This window comes from Schistocerca gregaria, chromosome 7, assembly GCF_023897955.1.
Source record: "Schistocerca gregaria isolate iqSchGreg1 chromosome 7, iqSchGreg1.2, whole genome shotgun sequence".
NCBI classification, from domain to species: Eukaryota; Metazoa; Arthropoda; class Insecta; order Orthoptera; family Acrididae; genus Schistocerca; species Schistocerca gregaria.
Genome location: NC_064926.1, coordinates 105,801,789 through 105,817,955, shown reverse-complemented (window position 1 = coordinate 105,817,955; position 16,167 = coordinate 105,801,789). Strand labels below are relative to the sequence as shown.

The following is a 16,167-nucleotide window of genomic DNA, read 5'->3' as shown; positions in this document are numbered from 1 at the left end:
CTTAATTCAAGAACCTAAATCTGAAACATCCAATTACCGCAGAGCAATCAAAATACAAGCGAATTTGAAACATACGGGAACATCGTCTGTTCCTAGAGAACTGTCTCAGGAACGAGGATTTAAGAAACTTGATTAAACTTTTGAAGTTCATCTGTTTCGGATTGAGACTGGCCGAAGGTTAAGTCAAGAGGATCTAAAGCGACTATCTCATCTTGAAGAGATACTTGTTACGTTCTCCCAAAGAAACTCTCCATCTACACGTCATTTGTGGGGGCTGCGTGGAGTACGCATAGCGGACTTCAATATGAACAGGCTTCTCGCACAGCTCTGAATGCTGGTGTATAAGCATATAATTAGAACATATCTCATTGTTGAAGGCTGATATGATTAAAGAACTGTTTCAGGAAACTAGTCCTCTGATCATTCTGATTATGATAGTTTCAGCATCGTCAGAATTTTCTGAGATGTTATTCAGTGCCTTGCGACGACTTACAGACCCTATAAGACCAGCAATGAAACGTTCGTGACGCACCAGCCACTTTTTCATGTCTATCAAGACAGAGCTATGTTGTTTCCAGAATTGTGAACGGAAAACCACGTTCGGACGTTGTATGTGAACGTTTTGAAGTCTAAAAGGCAGCAATGTAAATGCCTCCTTCTTTTTCAAAGAAATTTTATTTTTCGTTTTGTTATTAAGGTACGATTCAGTGTGTTTGTAAAATAGTAGTCTCTCTCTGCTCTAATCCTTCGCTAGGGTGTAGTAGTATCGCGTGGTAAGCCCTATTGACGCCCTGTCTCCGTGAAGCCCTGTCTTGTGAATGGTGACTTGCTTGTTGTAAGCCCCGCCAAGTTCGTAATAAGGTCCATCCACCGCAGTGGAACACGTCCCCTAAGTCTTTTTTTGTCCGTCCTCTTTTTCCCTGACTGACGGTTCTTCTCATTGCCTCTTTCTGGGAATGTGACCAAAAGATTTTCATCAATTTTGGTGATAAGAGCCGACGGTCTTGTTCCGGTGTCGAGCTCCCTCAGGATCGACTGATTAGTTTGGTGCGCAGTACGTGGTGTTCGAAGTAATCTTCTGTAGCACCGCATTTCCAGAGCATTAGTCCAGCGACGATCCGCCATCTTCATCGTCCATGTTGCTGCTGCATAGGTCGCGATAGCGAAGATTAGAGATCGGACGAGGCCAATCTTTGTCTCGACAGTCGTGGAGGCGTCCTTCCAGATGCGAACAAGTTTTGCTGTAGAATTTCTCGCAATCGAAACACCCCTACGGATCTCAGGCTTGCAGTCTCCAGTATCAGTGACAACAGATCCTAAATATGTGAAGCAATTGACGACTTCGTAGCCAGCAATATTTGTGACGTCAGATCTGTTGTAATTACGGAGATCTAGAATCATTCCTTTAGCCAACCTTCGCTTGGTGATTTCCAGTTGATGTCTGTTGCAATTATCAGAGTGTTATCTACATACCAGATACTGTTAATTTTTCTGCCACCTACTCAACGATGCCATCATACCAGTCTTCAAGAGCATCTCTCATAATGTGCTCATTGTATGTATTTAACAATAGTGGAGAGTGAATGGATACTTGTTTCACGCTGGCATTAGTTGATGACTCTTATTTTCGCTGTGTTCCAAAAGTGCAGTTGCTGTATCAGATACACCAGATGTCTTGGCGTACCCATCTCGATGAGTGTAGTCGAAAGCTTTCCTGTAATACGAACAGTTTGATATTACACTGAGCTGACGAAGTCATGGGATGGCGATATATACAAATACAGATGGCGGTATTATCGGACACACAGGGAATAAAACGGACGTGCGTTGAAGTAGTTGCCATTTGTACTCAGGTGATACATGAGTAATGGTTTCCGACTTAATGTGGCCACAGGAGGGGAATTTTCAGACTTTGAACACGGAATGGAAGTTGGAGTTACACGCGTCTACCATTCCATTTCGGAAATCGTTAGGGAATTCAATATTCTTAGATTCCCAGTGTCGATGGTGTTCAGAAAATAGCAAATTTCGCGAATTACCTCTCACCACGTACAATATAGTCGCCGGCCGAGAGGACTTCACTAAACGATCGAGAGCAATGGCGCGTGCATAGTGTCGTCAGTGCTAACAAATGAGCAACACTACATGGTATAATCGCAGAAATAATGTAGGACGTAGGACGAACGTATTTTTTAGGACAGTGTGGCGAAACTTGACGTTAATAGGCTACGGTAATAAACGAACGACTCGAGTTCCTTTGCTAACTGTGCGACATCGCCTGCAGTGGCTCTCCTGGGCTCGTGACCATGTCAGTTTGGCGGTAGACGACTGGAAAACAATGGCCTCATTAGATGAGTACCGGTTTCAGTTGGTGAAACAGCCGCGCGGTGTGGCCGCCATGTCACTGATTGTGTGTATGTGTGTGTGTGTGTGTGTGTGTGTGTGTGTGTGTGTGTGTGTGTGTGTGTGTGTTGTTGTTAGCGTATTAGCATAACTTCGTTAAAATAGTGTGTAAGTCTAGGGACCCATGACCTCAACAGTTTGCTCACTTAGGCATTCACACACACACACACACACACACACACACACACACACACACACACACACACACACACACACTATTGGCTCACTTAGGCATTCACACACCACACACACACACACACACACACACACACACACACACACACACACACACACTATTGGTGAATGCTGATGGTAGGTTTGGAGTGTGGCGTGACACCACGGAGCTATGGACCCAAGTGGTCAACAAGGCGCTATGCATGGTGGTGGCGGCTCCATAATGGTGTGGGCTGTGTTTAGATGGAATGCACTGGGTTCTTTGGTCAGACTGAACCTATCATTGACTGGAAATGGTTATGTTGGAGACCATTTACGGCCATTTATGGACTTCATGTTCCCGAAGAACCATGGAATTTCTATGAATGACAGAACGCAAAGTCACCAGGGCACAATTGTTCCCGATTGGTTTGCGGAACATTGTGGACAATTAGAATGAGTGGTTTGGCCAGCTATATCGCCCACGCTGAATCCGACCGAACATTTATGGGACATGGTCGAAAGGTCAGTTCGCGAACAAAATCCTGCACTGGCAACACTTCCGAAGTTATGGACGGCTACAGAGGCAGTATCACTTTTTGAGTCCATGCCACCTCGCGCTACTGCACTACGCCGGGAGTAACAGGTCCGACACGATATTGGAAGGTGTCCCATGAGTTTTGTGACCTCGGTGTATATTTCCTTGCTATCTGGACGAGCTGCTGGATATTTAGAATGTGCTCATGGGTTCCTTTGCCTGGAATAAACCCAGTTTGTTCATCTGATATTTGTGGAGGTAAGAAGGTTTTGAACCGCTCACTCAATACAGTGAGCATGATTTTACTGGCATGGGAGATACGGACTACAGGTCTACAGTTCAGACAGCCAAGTGGAGAAATTTTCTTCAACAGTGGTATGAAAATGATGTGGTACCATTGGTGTGACCAGTTTCCATACAGCCAGATCTTTTGACGTAGCCTATGCGTAACGTCGACACCCAAATTACTCGTGTTTTTCAGGTGTTCAGCAATAATTCCATCCTGGCCTGGTTCCCTTTGATCCCGCAACTTTTTCAGTGGTTGTTAAAGTTCTTCTCTAAGGACCACTGGTTGAGTGTTCGTTGTGTTTTGGTCACTTGACATTGGTTGTGAGTTCTCAGCGAACAACTTGATGCTGTATTCACTTCATACTTTGGCGATGCCTTTTGCGTCTGTGATAATATTGCCTTGCTCGTCTTTAATAGTGTGAGTCCTGGGTGAAAACTGCCGTGCTAAGTATTTCACCTTGTCATACAGTTCTGACCTGTGGTTCTCCATCGATTGTGTCTGTAACACGGTGCTAATTTCGTTAATATGGCCTTCCTTGTGTGTTCTGCAAAAGTGTTTATTGAGATTTTTCGTAAGTGGTTCTCGTTGTTGCGTATCTGTGACAATGTGGCGAATGTTAAGTCGTCTTTCAATCAAAGCGAAAGTACCGTTAGACATGCAGTGTAGTCGCTGTACCAATAGTTTTAAAAATGTGTTGCGAGGGCTATCCACAAAGTACATTACGTTTTGGAATTAAAAATAAAGTTTTGGAATTTTTTAAATTATATACAGATGAAAGCCACACTTAAATACTACTTTTCTACATAGCTGCCATTTAAATTAAGGCTGTTATTGTAGCGATGGACGAGCTTGGAAATTCCTTCGTCGTAAAATTCGTCTGCCTGCGCCTTCAATCAAGTGGATACCTCTTCTTGAAGCTGTACGTCGTCATCAAAACGCTGCATGGTCAACCACTTCTTCATTGCTGGGAGTAAGTGGAAGTCGCTCGGTGCCAGGTCGGGACTGTACGGAGGATGAGGAAACAACTCCCACTTGAAAGATTCGAGAACTTAGCGAGTGGCATTTGCCTTGTGGGCCCGGGCGTTGTCGTGAATCAGCGAGATCTTTGAGCCCAACTTTCCCCTGCGCTTGTTTTGTATTGCTCCTCTGAGGTTGTGCAGAGTTTGGCAATACCTTTGACAGTTTATTTTAGTGCCTCTTTCCAGGAAATCCACAAAAATCACACCTTTTCTGTCCCAAAAGACAGTCGCCACGTTGTTGAAGGCGCAGGCGGCCGAATTTTATGACGACGGAATTTCCAAGCTCGTCCATCGCTACGATAAGTGCCTTAATTTAAATGGCAATTATGCTTTAATTTAAATGGCAACTATGTAGAAAAGTAGTATTTAAGTGTGGCTTTCATCTGTATATAATAGAAAAATCCAATACTTTATTTATTTTTAATTCCAAAACGTAATGTACTTTGTGGATAGCCTTCGTATAAGTGTCGTCATTATTGTTTCTTAGACGAGTGCCTGTGGCCGAACAATATTGCAGTCTAAAGTAAGTGTCTAGTCCTGTCGACAATTGGTCTCGGAGCAACGGAGAATTATTGTATTCGCAGCTATACGACGTCTTTTTCAGAATAAGAAGAACGGAATTGTTTCCAAGGAACAGACGACTTTTAATATAAATGAATTTTATTTCTCTTTTCGGAACAGCATAAGACTGGCGGCCTTGCACACCTACGCGGATTTTGCTGAAAATGTTTGCCTATTTCGTATTAGATGAAACAGTGAACAGTTTCGCGGTGTGGATGAGTAATATTTTGCTTGGTGAGGCTGGTACGTGTTGGCAGAGTGCCTGCGTGACCGCCGTCCCGTGTGTTGCAGCGTACGGCCGCCGGCGGCGCGCGTCTGGGGGAGTGGCCGCCATGCTGGCCCGCCACGCGCTCGCACTCAGCCTGCCCGCCGCTGGGTGAGTACCGCAGTAGCCGCTGCTATACACGCTCTATCACAAACAATCATCCGATATTTCTCAGACTAATAAACATACACAATGAATTTTGTTTTTTGATGGACGGGAAGCTCAATAAGCTCTTTCCATTCCTTTTCATAGCTGTTCAATATGTCCCCCTTGAGATGTACGGCATATGTCAAAGCGGCATTCAAATTATTCCCACACTGCAGCGAGCATATCTTGAAGTACAGCTTCCATAGCTGCTGTCATGTCTCAGTTAATTCATTGTTGTTGGTAACGGGGGCACACAAACAGAGTATTTTCTAAACCCTCACAAGAAATAATCACGTGCAGTCAAGTCCGGTGACCTTGGAGACCAGTGATGTAAAGCTGAATCATTTGGTCCAGTCCGACTGATCAATCATTCAGTATCCCTTTGACTTAAGAATTCCCGCACTTCCAGATGCCAGTGTGGCGGTACCCCGTCCTGTTGGTAAATGAAGTCTTTCGAATCAGTCTCCAACTGTGGGGAAAGAAAGTTCTCAAGCATACCGAGATGTGTGCTCCCTGTAACAGTGTTCTCGGCAAACAGAAATGGACCATTCACCTTTTCCCATTAAACTGCACAAAACAAATGGTTCAAATGGCTCTGAGCACTATGGGACTTAGGCCTAACCAACCTCACACACACACACCCATGCCCGAGGCAGGATTCGAACCTGCGACCGTAGCGGTCGCGCGGCTCCACACTGTAGCGCCTCGAACCGCTCGGCCACTCCGACCGGCGCACAAAACACATTTCATTTTGAAGAGTCCATCTCACGTTGTACAACTTCCTGTCGTTTTTGCGTACCACATATTCTCACGTTAGGACGGTTCACCTTTCCAGTTAAATTGAGTGTTGCCTGGTCACCAAACACTAAGCGTGGAAGGAAAGTGTCATCCTCCATCTTGCCAAGAACAACATTACAGAACTCCACACGTTGTTGTTCGTCATCTTCACGAAGACCTTGCAGTAGCTGAATTTTGTACGGTTTCATGTATAAACGTCGACACAACACACGCCAGATGGACATCGGATGCATGCTTAGCTGTTGAGCCGGGCGGCGAACGGATTCCTGCGGACTTGGCGGATGCGTTCGACGTCTGTGTGAGTCACTCGAGGACGGACCGACCATTTGCCTCTACGCAAAAAACCTATTTCTAGGAATTGTTCACACCATCGTCTCGCTTCCCGCGTCAAGGTTCCCGGGTTCGATTCCCGGCGGGGTCAGGGATTTTCTCTGGTTCGTGTTGGCTGGGGGTTGTGTGATGTCCTTAGGTTAGTTAGGTTTAAGTAGTTCTAAATTGTAGGGGACTGATGACCATTGATGTTGAGTCCCATAGTGCTCAGAGCCATTTGAACCATTTTGAACGCCATCGTCTAATGCTCTGTGCTGTAGGAGAATCCACCCCATGCCTAGTACTAAAGTCGGGCTGGACAGTTACTACTGACCTGCGCTGCACAAAACGTAGAGCACAGAACCCTCTCTGTTGTCCCGACAGCATTTTTACTAGAACTCAAGTGGGCGCACGCTGCTGCTACCTAGCAGGAGCCATGTAAAACTCGGAGAGTTTGTTCTTGATCTCAGATAACACAATAGTTACGATTTTTAAAAACCGGATGATTCTTTTTGATACATCCTGTATATGTGTATAGTATAGTTGTGTCGATGTAAGACGCAGTAGGCTGGGCGCGGCCTACCTACAACAGTAACGTAACGTGATTTTGTAAACGTCACTATTGCAACGCCTCAGTGTTGTCACAGCTGTGTGGACGCCTTAGCGTTTCGCAGTAGGAAGCTGCGAGCTGCGAGCTGTCAGGGATGTTCTTACGGCTTCTCGACGACAGTTGGCAGAGGCCCGCCTGCATCCGCGTGGCACAGCACTCGTCCGCCACCAGCCGCCCTCCACGTGGCTCTGTTTCACGCCTCAAACGTCCACAGAAATTTTTGCAATATCCAGCTAGATTGTAAATTTGCCATCTTGATATCAGAAAACATGAGAAATTCCTGTTCGATCTGAACAAAAGCAACCAGGAAATGTCACTGATTAGTAATCCTTAAAATGAACAAGAAATAAACTTTATCGGCGCTTATTCTATTTATGTCACTTGTAACAGTGCTTAAAAAACTTGACTTCTGTTCCCGTTAATGGAGTTATTGCATTATTTTCGTGGTTTGTATTTTTTACGGTTGACTGACGCAATTAACGTATATTAAAATCGAGTTCCAAAGTTAAGGAATATTTGAGTAAATGTGTAGCCAGGTCCAGCACTTGGCAAGGTGAAAGTGAGAAACAGTCAATAACAGCCACATATTGGGCGCCGTAGTGGACTCTTTAACAGCTGAATATTGAACCAGAGTAGCCCTTAACTCCCCATTTTGGCATGTGATTGCGCAGCCATACCAAGTAGACTGCTGCATTCGTAATTCTGTGATTGCACATTGTGCTGTATTGCACCCAAGGGAATTTGAGAAGATCCATTTCTTGAAGTGATCTTCATCTCGATTTTTAACACTGTATTTTCCCCCCTTCTGACGTAGAAAATGATATTTCCTCTTTCTCAATCACACATTTCTGTATATTAATGAACTATAGAGGAACATACGGTGTAGCAAGGTACAGATTCAGACATCATCTGTCAACTGTAGTGTGCGATTGTGGAATTGGGCGTCGTATCAGCCTGACTACAGACAAATGGTAAACTACTCTGTGACTAAGTTGTGCAGCAGAAGGGAGGGTTGCACTCTTGTCAGAATTGAGGACAGACGTTAAGTAGGTATACTGCAGCTATGTGTACTTCATGCTGGGAAAGACATTGGAAACCGTGCAGGAGCGTGTCCGAGTGGTGTGTGTCCGAGTGGTGTGTGTCCGAGTGGTGTGTGTCCGAGTGGTGTGTGTCCGAGTGGTGTGTGTCCGAGTGGTGTGTGTCCGAGTGGTGTGTGTCCGAGTGGTGTGTGTCCGAGTGTGGTGTGTGTCCGAGTGTGGTGTGTGTCCGAGTGTGGTGTGTGTCCGAGTGTGGTGTGTGTCCGAGTGTGGTGTGTGTCCGAGTGTGGTGTGTGTCCGAGTGTGGTGTGTGTCCGAGTGTGGTGTGTGTGTCCGAGTGTGGTGTGTGTGTGTCCGTGTGTGGTGTGTGTGTGTCCGTGTGTGGTGTGTGTGTGTCCGTGTGTGGTGTGTGTGTGTCCGTGTGTGGTGTGTGTGTGTGTCCGTGTGTGGTGTGTGTGTGTGTCCGTGTGTGGTGTGTGTGTGTGTCCGTGTGTGGTGTGTGTGTGTGTCCGTGTGTGGTGTGTGTGTGTGTCCGTGTGTGGTGTGTGTGTGTGTCCGTGTGTGGTGTGTGTGTGTGTCCGTGTGTGGTGTGTGTGTGTGTCCGTGTGTGGTGTGTGTGTGTGTCCGTGTGTGGTGTGTGTGTGTGTCCGTGTGTGGTGTGTGTGTGTGTCCGTGTGTGGTGTGTGTGTGTCCGTGTGTGGTGTGTGTGTGTCCGTGTGTGGTGTGTGTGTGTCCGTGTGTGGTGTGTGTGTGTCCGTGTGTGGTGTGTGTGTGTCCGTGTGTGGTGTGTGTGTGTCCGTGTGTGGTGTGTGTGTGTGTCCGTGTGTGGTGTGTGTGTGTGTCCGTGTGTGGTGTGTGTGTGTGTCCGTGTGTGGTGTGTGTGTGTGTCCGTGTGTGTCCGAGTGTGGTGTGTGTGTGTCCGAGTGTGTCCGAGTGTGGTGTGTGTGTGTGTGTGTGTCCGAGTGTGGTGTGTGTGTGTGTGTGTGTCCGAGTGTGGTGTGTGTGTGTGTGTGTGTCCGAGTGTGGTGTGTGTGTGTGTGTGTGTGTGTGTGTGTGTGTGTGTGTCCGAGTGTGGTGTGTGTGTGTGTGTGTGTCCGAGTGTGGTGTGTGTGTGTGTGTGTGTCCGAGTGTGGTGTGTGTGTGTGTGTGTGTCCGAGTGTGGTGTGTGTGTGTGTGTGTCCGAGTGTGGTGTGTGTGTGTGTGTCCGAGTGTGGTGTGTGTGTGTGTGTCCGAGTGTGGTGTGTGTGTGTGTGTCCGAGTGTGGTGTGTGTGTGTGTGTGTGTGTGTGTGTGTGTGTGTGTGTGTGTGTGTGTGTGTCCGTGTGTGTTGGGGCTTATGGGCGTTCAACATCGAGGTCATCAGCGCCCTGACACACATTAAAAGGAACGAATGTGGACAGACCTAATAAAACTGAAAAACACACTCAAAGAATGCAGGAAAAGAAGGAAAATACTACATAAGAAAGTAAAACCGAAGGAAAGGGAAAACATAGCAACAAGAACGCCACACAAAATTGTCATTGGCTGGCCACTTACATAAAATATGGGCGAGCTTGTCACACAGTGAGCAAATAAGATCCTCTCCCTAAAATCTTTCGGAAAACATTTGACATGGCACAGAACTTTAAAACTTTAACCACATTCGTCCGAGTGTTGCCTAAAAGAGATGGCAGGTCCGCTGGCAAGTCAGCCGCGGCCCGCTGGTCAGAAAATAAAACACAATCCAATAAAACGTGCCGCACAGAGACCTGAACGCCACAAGCACCACAAATTGGAGGGTCCTCCCGCCGGAGCAGGAAGCCATGCATCGTAGGGCTGTGGCCTATTCGAAGCCGAGTGAGCAGAACCTCGTCCCGTCGATGGGGCTGAAAGGACGTACAGCACACACGCGTTGTGGTCTTGACCATACGGAGCTTATTGTCAGTCACTTCCAGCCACTCATCCTCCCACCGACGCATGACTCGTGAGCTCAACAGCGAGGTGAGTGCGTGCAGGGGTATGGCACACTGAGATACTTGTGGATCGAGACATGCCTCCTCGGCTGCGAGATCTGCCCTTTCATTCCCAGCAATGCGGACATGCCCCGGAACCCAGCAGAAACCTACAACCTTCCCCAGTCGCTGTAGTCGGAGGAGGACATCCTGGATGGTCTGGACTATTTTATCTGCCGGATACAAACGATGCAATGAGTGAAGGGCACTGAGTGAATCGGAACAGACAAGAAATTTAGAAGAGGAAGAATGTCTCATCAGCTCCAGTGCCCGCAAGATCGCAGATAATTCTGCATCAGAGACAGTAAAAGTCTGAGGCAGTCGGACCTTGAGGACACGATCCGGAAAAACAACTAAGCAACCAACGGAATCCCCTTGTTTCGACCCATCCGTAAAAACAGCTACATAGTCGTGGTGCTCAGATAAAATGACAGAAAATGCTGCATTAAAAACGGTGGCAGGAGTGCAATCGGAGTGGCGTAGTTCTAGGGCTCAATAGGGACTGTATAAGGAAGGAACAGATCAACAGGTTGGGGACTCTATTTTGGCAATGTCCTGAAAATCTTCACAAGCATCTTGAATCGAGGACAACGCGGCTTTCACAGCAACGTCGACGAAACGGTATCACAAGCCTGTGTGAGAATTCTGTAGTGAATAAAATTTCCTTCACGCGACCAGCACATCTGGCACTGTTTCCACTGTCACACGGACGAACGCTCGCCGAACATGTACAGACAGCCTCTTGGTTTCGCCATGCGCCTCGCGGCTTTCTCACACAAGACTCCCTTCTCAACGTAAAGCACACCAAACGCGGTTGGTGCACGCTCAGTAATGAACTGATGCGCGGCACGGAACGTGATTATAAATGTGGTTTTCGACCACAGCGTTCTACTTGTGACGAACAAAGGGATCTCGCATCTCACTGGCATATAGAGATGCAGCAAAAATCTGACGTGTCTGATTACGACTTTTACACTTGGGAACGCAAAAGTGCAAAGTGAAATTCCAAATTATGGTGTCACAAAACTCTACCAGGTCCGCATTTGCGTTTGCTTTCATGTCCCATGTGAGAAGGCTCTTTCCGTTCATATTCACCCCCAAACACCGAGCTGTTCAGTTGTAGAAAGCTGCCTTTCTAATTGACAAACACTACAGCGACGTTGTATCCTTCTTTGAATACACTATGTGATCAAAAGTATCCGGACGCACCCAAAAACATACGTTTTTCATATTAAGTGCATTGTCGTGGAACTACTCCATATCAGCGACCTCAGCAGCCATCAGGTATCGTGAGAGAGCAGAATGCGGCGCTCCGCGAAACTCGCGGACTTCGAACGTGGTCAGGTTTTTGGATGTCACACTCCTAAGCATCCCAAGGTCCACTGTTTCCGATGTGATAATGAAGTGGGAACGTAAATGGACACACAGAGCATAAAAACGAACAGACGGACTTCGTCTGTTGACAGACAGAGACCACCGACAGCTAAGAGGGTCGTAATGTGTTATAGGCAGACATCTATCGACACAATCACACAGGAATTCCAAACTGTATCAGGATCCACTGCAACCACTATGACAGTTAGGCGGGAGGTGAGAAAACTTGGATCTCATGGTCGAACGGCTGCTCATAAGCCACATATCACCCTGCTAAATGCTATACGACGGCTTGCTCGGTGTAAACATTGGCCTACTGAACAGTGGAAAAACGCTGTGTGGAGTGACGAATCACGGTACACAATGTGGCGATCCGATGGCAGGGTGTGGGTATGGCGGATGCCCGGTGAATTTCATCTGCTAACAGTAAAATTCGGAAGCGGTAGTGTTATAGTGTGGTCGGGTTTTTCATGGAGGGGGCTTGAACCCTTTGTTGTTTTGCGTGGCACTTTCACAGCACAGGCCTACATTGATGTTTTAAGCAACTTCTTGCTTCCCACTGTTGAAGAGCAATTGGGGGATGGCGATTGCATCTTTAAATACGATCGAGACCCGTTCATAATGCACGGCCTGTGGCGGAGTGGTTACACGACAGTAACATCCCTGTAATTGCGCGGAGTCCTGACCTGAATCCAATAAAATATCTTTGGGACGTTTCGGAACACCGACTTGGTGCCAGGCCTCACCTACCGACATCGACACCTCTCCTCAGTGCAGCACTCTGTGAAGAATGGGCTGCCATTGCCCAATAAACGTTCCAGCGCCTGATTGAACGTACGCCTGCGAGAGTGGAAGCTGTCGTCAAGGCTAAGGATGGGCCAACACCATACTGCATTCCAGTATTACCGATGGAGGGCGCCACGAACGTGTAAGTCCTTTTCAGCCAGGTGTCCTGGTACTTTTGATCATGTAGTGTATGTTCCAGGCCTGTGAAACCCTGGAGACATTTATGGCGTTGCTTCGTCACCACTCGTGACTAGTTTAATGTGTGAAAAGAGTGGGGTAGTTACTGTGGAAATAGGATGACTGATTCCTACCGATGACCGTAAGCGTACCTGTAACTCTGTCACTTCATTCTGCAATTTTGCAGATAAATTAGGGCTTACCTAAAAGATGTACTTGTCTCATTGACTTTTCACCATAGCAACTCGCAACCCGCATGAGGTATTCGAACAGTGGTGCGTTAGAGATATTAGGAGTAGTGGAAGGCTACAGAAGAGTAACGGAGATACCGCGAAGCTCATGTATTGATCTCACAGACGGGAAAAAGCGAGATAATCTTCACACTGTGAGAAAAGCCACGAGTCCACAATTCTGGATCGCATCTGGCACAGGCAAGTTATTCTAGGGAAAATAATATATAAAAGCACACAAAGAAAACAGGTCTTAGAGAAAATTACTATGTGTGTCAAGACAGAAAAATCTCAACAAAATAAGTAAGAATTTAAGGAGCCATAAGAGTAATAGAGACGAGGTTATGAAGGCGCGAGCGCATGTGCGTGTAGCCGACTACGGACGCATCGGCGTGCTGGTGATGGGCCGCTTGCACAATCAGCTGCGAGCGTGTGTTGCTACAGGGATCGCGGAAATAGCACGGATCTTCTTGAGATGAGAGCGTATTACCGGTCTCACTCCCAGGTAATGAAGTTCAGAATACGATGCTACTAGGATGTTGGCAGATTTGCATACCAGTCGTCACGATGTACTGAAGCCAACTGCCTGCGGCTAGATGCTGCTTGAGAGAGTGGAGAACGTTCCTGCGTCGGTTTTATTTCCGTACCTGTTCGATGTGCTTTCCCTGCAAATCACGGGTGGCGCCGACAGCCTTACAGGGGAGGTGGCCCTGGCGCCTCCTACTACTCTATTGCTGAGCGGCAGGGCCAAATTACAAAATGTCTCCGAGCACTATGCGACCTAACTTCTGAGATTATCAGTCGCCTAGAACTTAGAACTAATTATACCTAACTAACCTAAGGACATCACACACACCCATGCCCGAGGCAGGCCGAGCGGTCGCTCGGTTCCAGACTGTAGCGCCTAGGACCGTACGGCCACTCCTGCCGGCGCCAAATTACAGTTTGTTACGATGGCTAGACCAGAATGCCGCGAGTTTGCAATCAACGGCTTGTTTCTTCCATTGTAACGAACAGGCCTTTTTGTGTCTGTTGTAATAAATTGATTTCCAATGGCCTCAAAACTGTCCAGAGTTGCCTCCTGTTGTTCTTGTGCTTCGCGACACCTCGGTCGATTCGGTATCGCGGGGAAAACTACTTTTGCTGGATAAATTTGCCTACGAAGTTTACCAGCATTAATTATGAACGCGACAGCAGTATGATTGCAGTCATCGAGTTCGCAGTCTCTTCCGTAGTTCGAATCTGTGATTAGATTTCATATTAAGTAAATATTTGATAACTCGTTCTCGTGTGTGTGTGTGTGTGTGTGTGTGTGTGTGTGTGTGTGTGTGTGTGAGTTAGAAAAAAGTCTGCGATCCACATGGTCATTAAGTCGCTATCGTCACTCCCAAAATAGTGAAGATGTGCTTCATAGTGGTCGTCCACAACAACACCAGCGAATTAAGACTTACAGATTTCGCGGGAAAAATACAACAGAACTTTCTGACGAACAGTGGGACGGGTTGGATGGCAACGTCTCGACCGTCGAGTGGGCAGCTTGCCGTTGTACGGAGTGAATCAATACTGTCTCGAATGGTATTCAGCAGAAGACGTTGATTTATCTGATGCGCAATCCCTAATAGACTGACCTTATTTTTGTTAGGGCTTTGTTCTGATTTCGCTAGAAATAAATCATTTAGTTTAATAACGCTTGTCCTTTCATTCCTTGCTCTTCGTGAGTATAAGCCCAAACACGTTCAAAGAAATGCGTTTGATGCAAAGCTTTGTCGAGTGGTGTGGTGTCGGTGATGTTGCTTCAAGTTGTACGTAGTGGATAGGTTGCCTCTCTCTCGTACGACAGCCGCGGCTACACCACGCTACTGCAGTTCTCTGTAATCCGTAACCATGTAACCACCTCCGGGACAATGCTACTTCGTGCGGCAAAGGAGGCTTGTGCATTACAGTTCTTAAACGCATCCTGGTCCTCCTGCTGATTTCCTATTAATTATATGCCAGCGAATAAAACTATTTCTTCTTGCCTCTAAGCTGTTTTATTCTTGAGAAAATTACACTTATTTCGTAATGGTTGTCTATTGCTACATGTGTCACGTTCATGTGTCATTTTTATAACAGACCAAACCATCCTAACCACACTTTTGCAAAAACTTAATCAGGATAAACAGATCAGTCGTTTATCAAAGTGAACGGAGGCACAATGAGAAGTGTGAACATATCGGTTCTACATGCTAGACAAACGTGAAGAGAATATCACACAGCCCAAAAAATTCAGCGAAGCAAGCAACAGACCACAGCTAACTCTTTGTGAAGAATTTGCAGACTTACTTGCTCGAGAGCAAAGTAGCATACGTGCGATGCGAGAAGCTTTTATCCGTTGTAATATTTTTTTTCAGGTTGTGGAATCTGGGAGAAATAAATTTGTACCAGATTAGACTTCAAAATATTTTTGGATTTAGTTTCTGTATTCCTCCTGTAATCGCTATATGGCAAACAAAATTAAGTAAGTACCATATTATTTAGCGGTATTACAGCTGTGTGTAAGGGGAGACACATCCCTACCAACATGAGTGCTGTAGAAAGTTTGCATAAAAATAGACCTGTATTTCCGTTATGTATTTATATAAAATTTTAAAGCGTTTGATGTGTCCCTCTAAAGATAAGGAAGCCCTCGGTGCTGCTGTTCAGGCGAATCGATCTGCAACAATCTTTTCTCACTCCAACACAAAACACTTATTAAATTCATCCATTTTTTATTTCCGTTGGATATACTCCCATTTTACCTCTATCCTGGTTTCCTAAAAAGGTTCTGAAAAAGTGTGCTTATGTGAGTCAGTAATTGTACTATAACGGCAACTGTTGGAAAAGCAATCTAACAGTGCAGGAGACGTGACTTAATCTATCATATCAAATGTTTACTGAAATTAAACCGTAATGTAAGTTATACTCATGTTTCCAGTTTTCAGTGTAATTTATGCACGACTGCTGTATTAGTAAAAATTTTCTGTACTTGACTGGTTTTCTCGTCGTGGCTGATTATTGGATGTTTCCATTTTACATGTAATATTTGGAACGACCCACACGTCGAAATATTGCGCATAAAATGGAAACAACTGGGCGGCACACCCGGACACAGACCATTAAAGAAAAATTATTTGCCATCTGAAGAAAAGTTTACGTAATTGAAGATAAATTCTTCTCGGGTTGACAGCCGAGTCAATGCGTTGTTCTCCAGCAACGTTTCAGCAAGTTTCTTACTTGCCATCTTCGCCTGAAGATGGCCATACCATACCATACCAGCCTCTGTTCGCCAGTACTCCACTTCTCTCTGATCAGTATATACGCTGACAAGTCCAAACAGTGGCCGCTCGCGGTATCTCGACCACGCCATGGTATCTTTGTACGATACGTTACCGACTCAAAATTGTGACGTCATATTCCCACTTCATACAGAGAGCACTCACAGCTACGCACCGTCTGCGGGCAC

General features: G+C 46.2%; 1 protein-coding gene across 1 annotated transcript in view; it reads left to right on the top strand.

The window, feature by feature from the left end:
* Positions 1-16,167, top strand: part of LOC126282309 (serine/arginine repetitive matrix protein 1-like) — a 1,097,707-nt gene that overhangs the window by 229,452 nt on the left and 852,088 nt on the right. Inside the window, exon 2 of the mRNA XM_049981964.1 lies at positions 5,255-5,339. Within this exon, the coding sequence (XP_049837921.1) occupies positions 5,255-5,339 (85 nt within the window). The remainder of the gene's footprint in view (positions 1-5,254; positions 5,340-16,167) is intronic.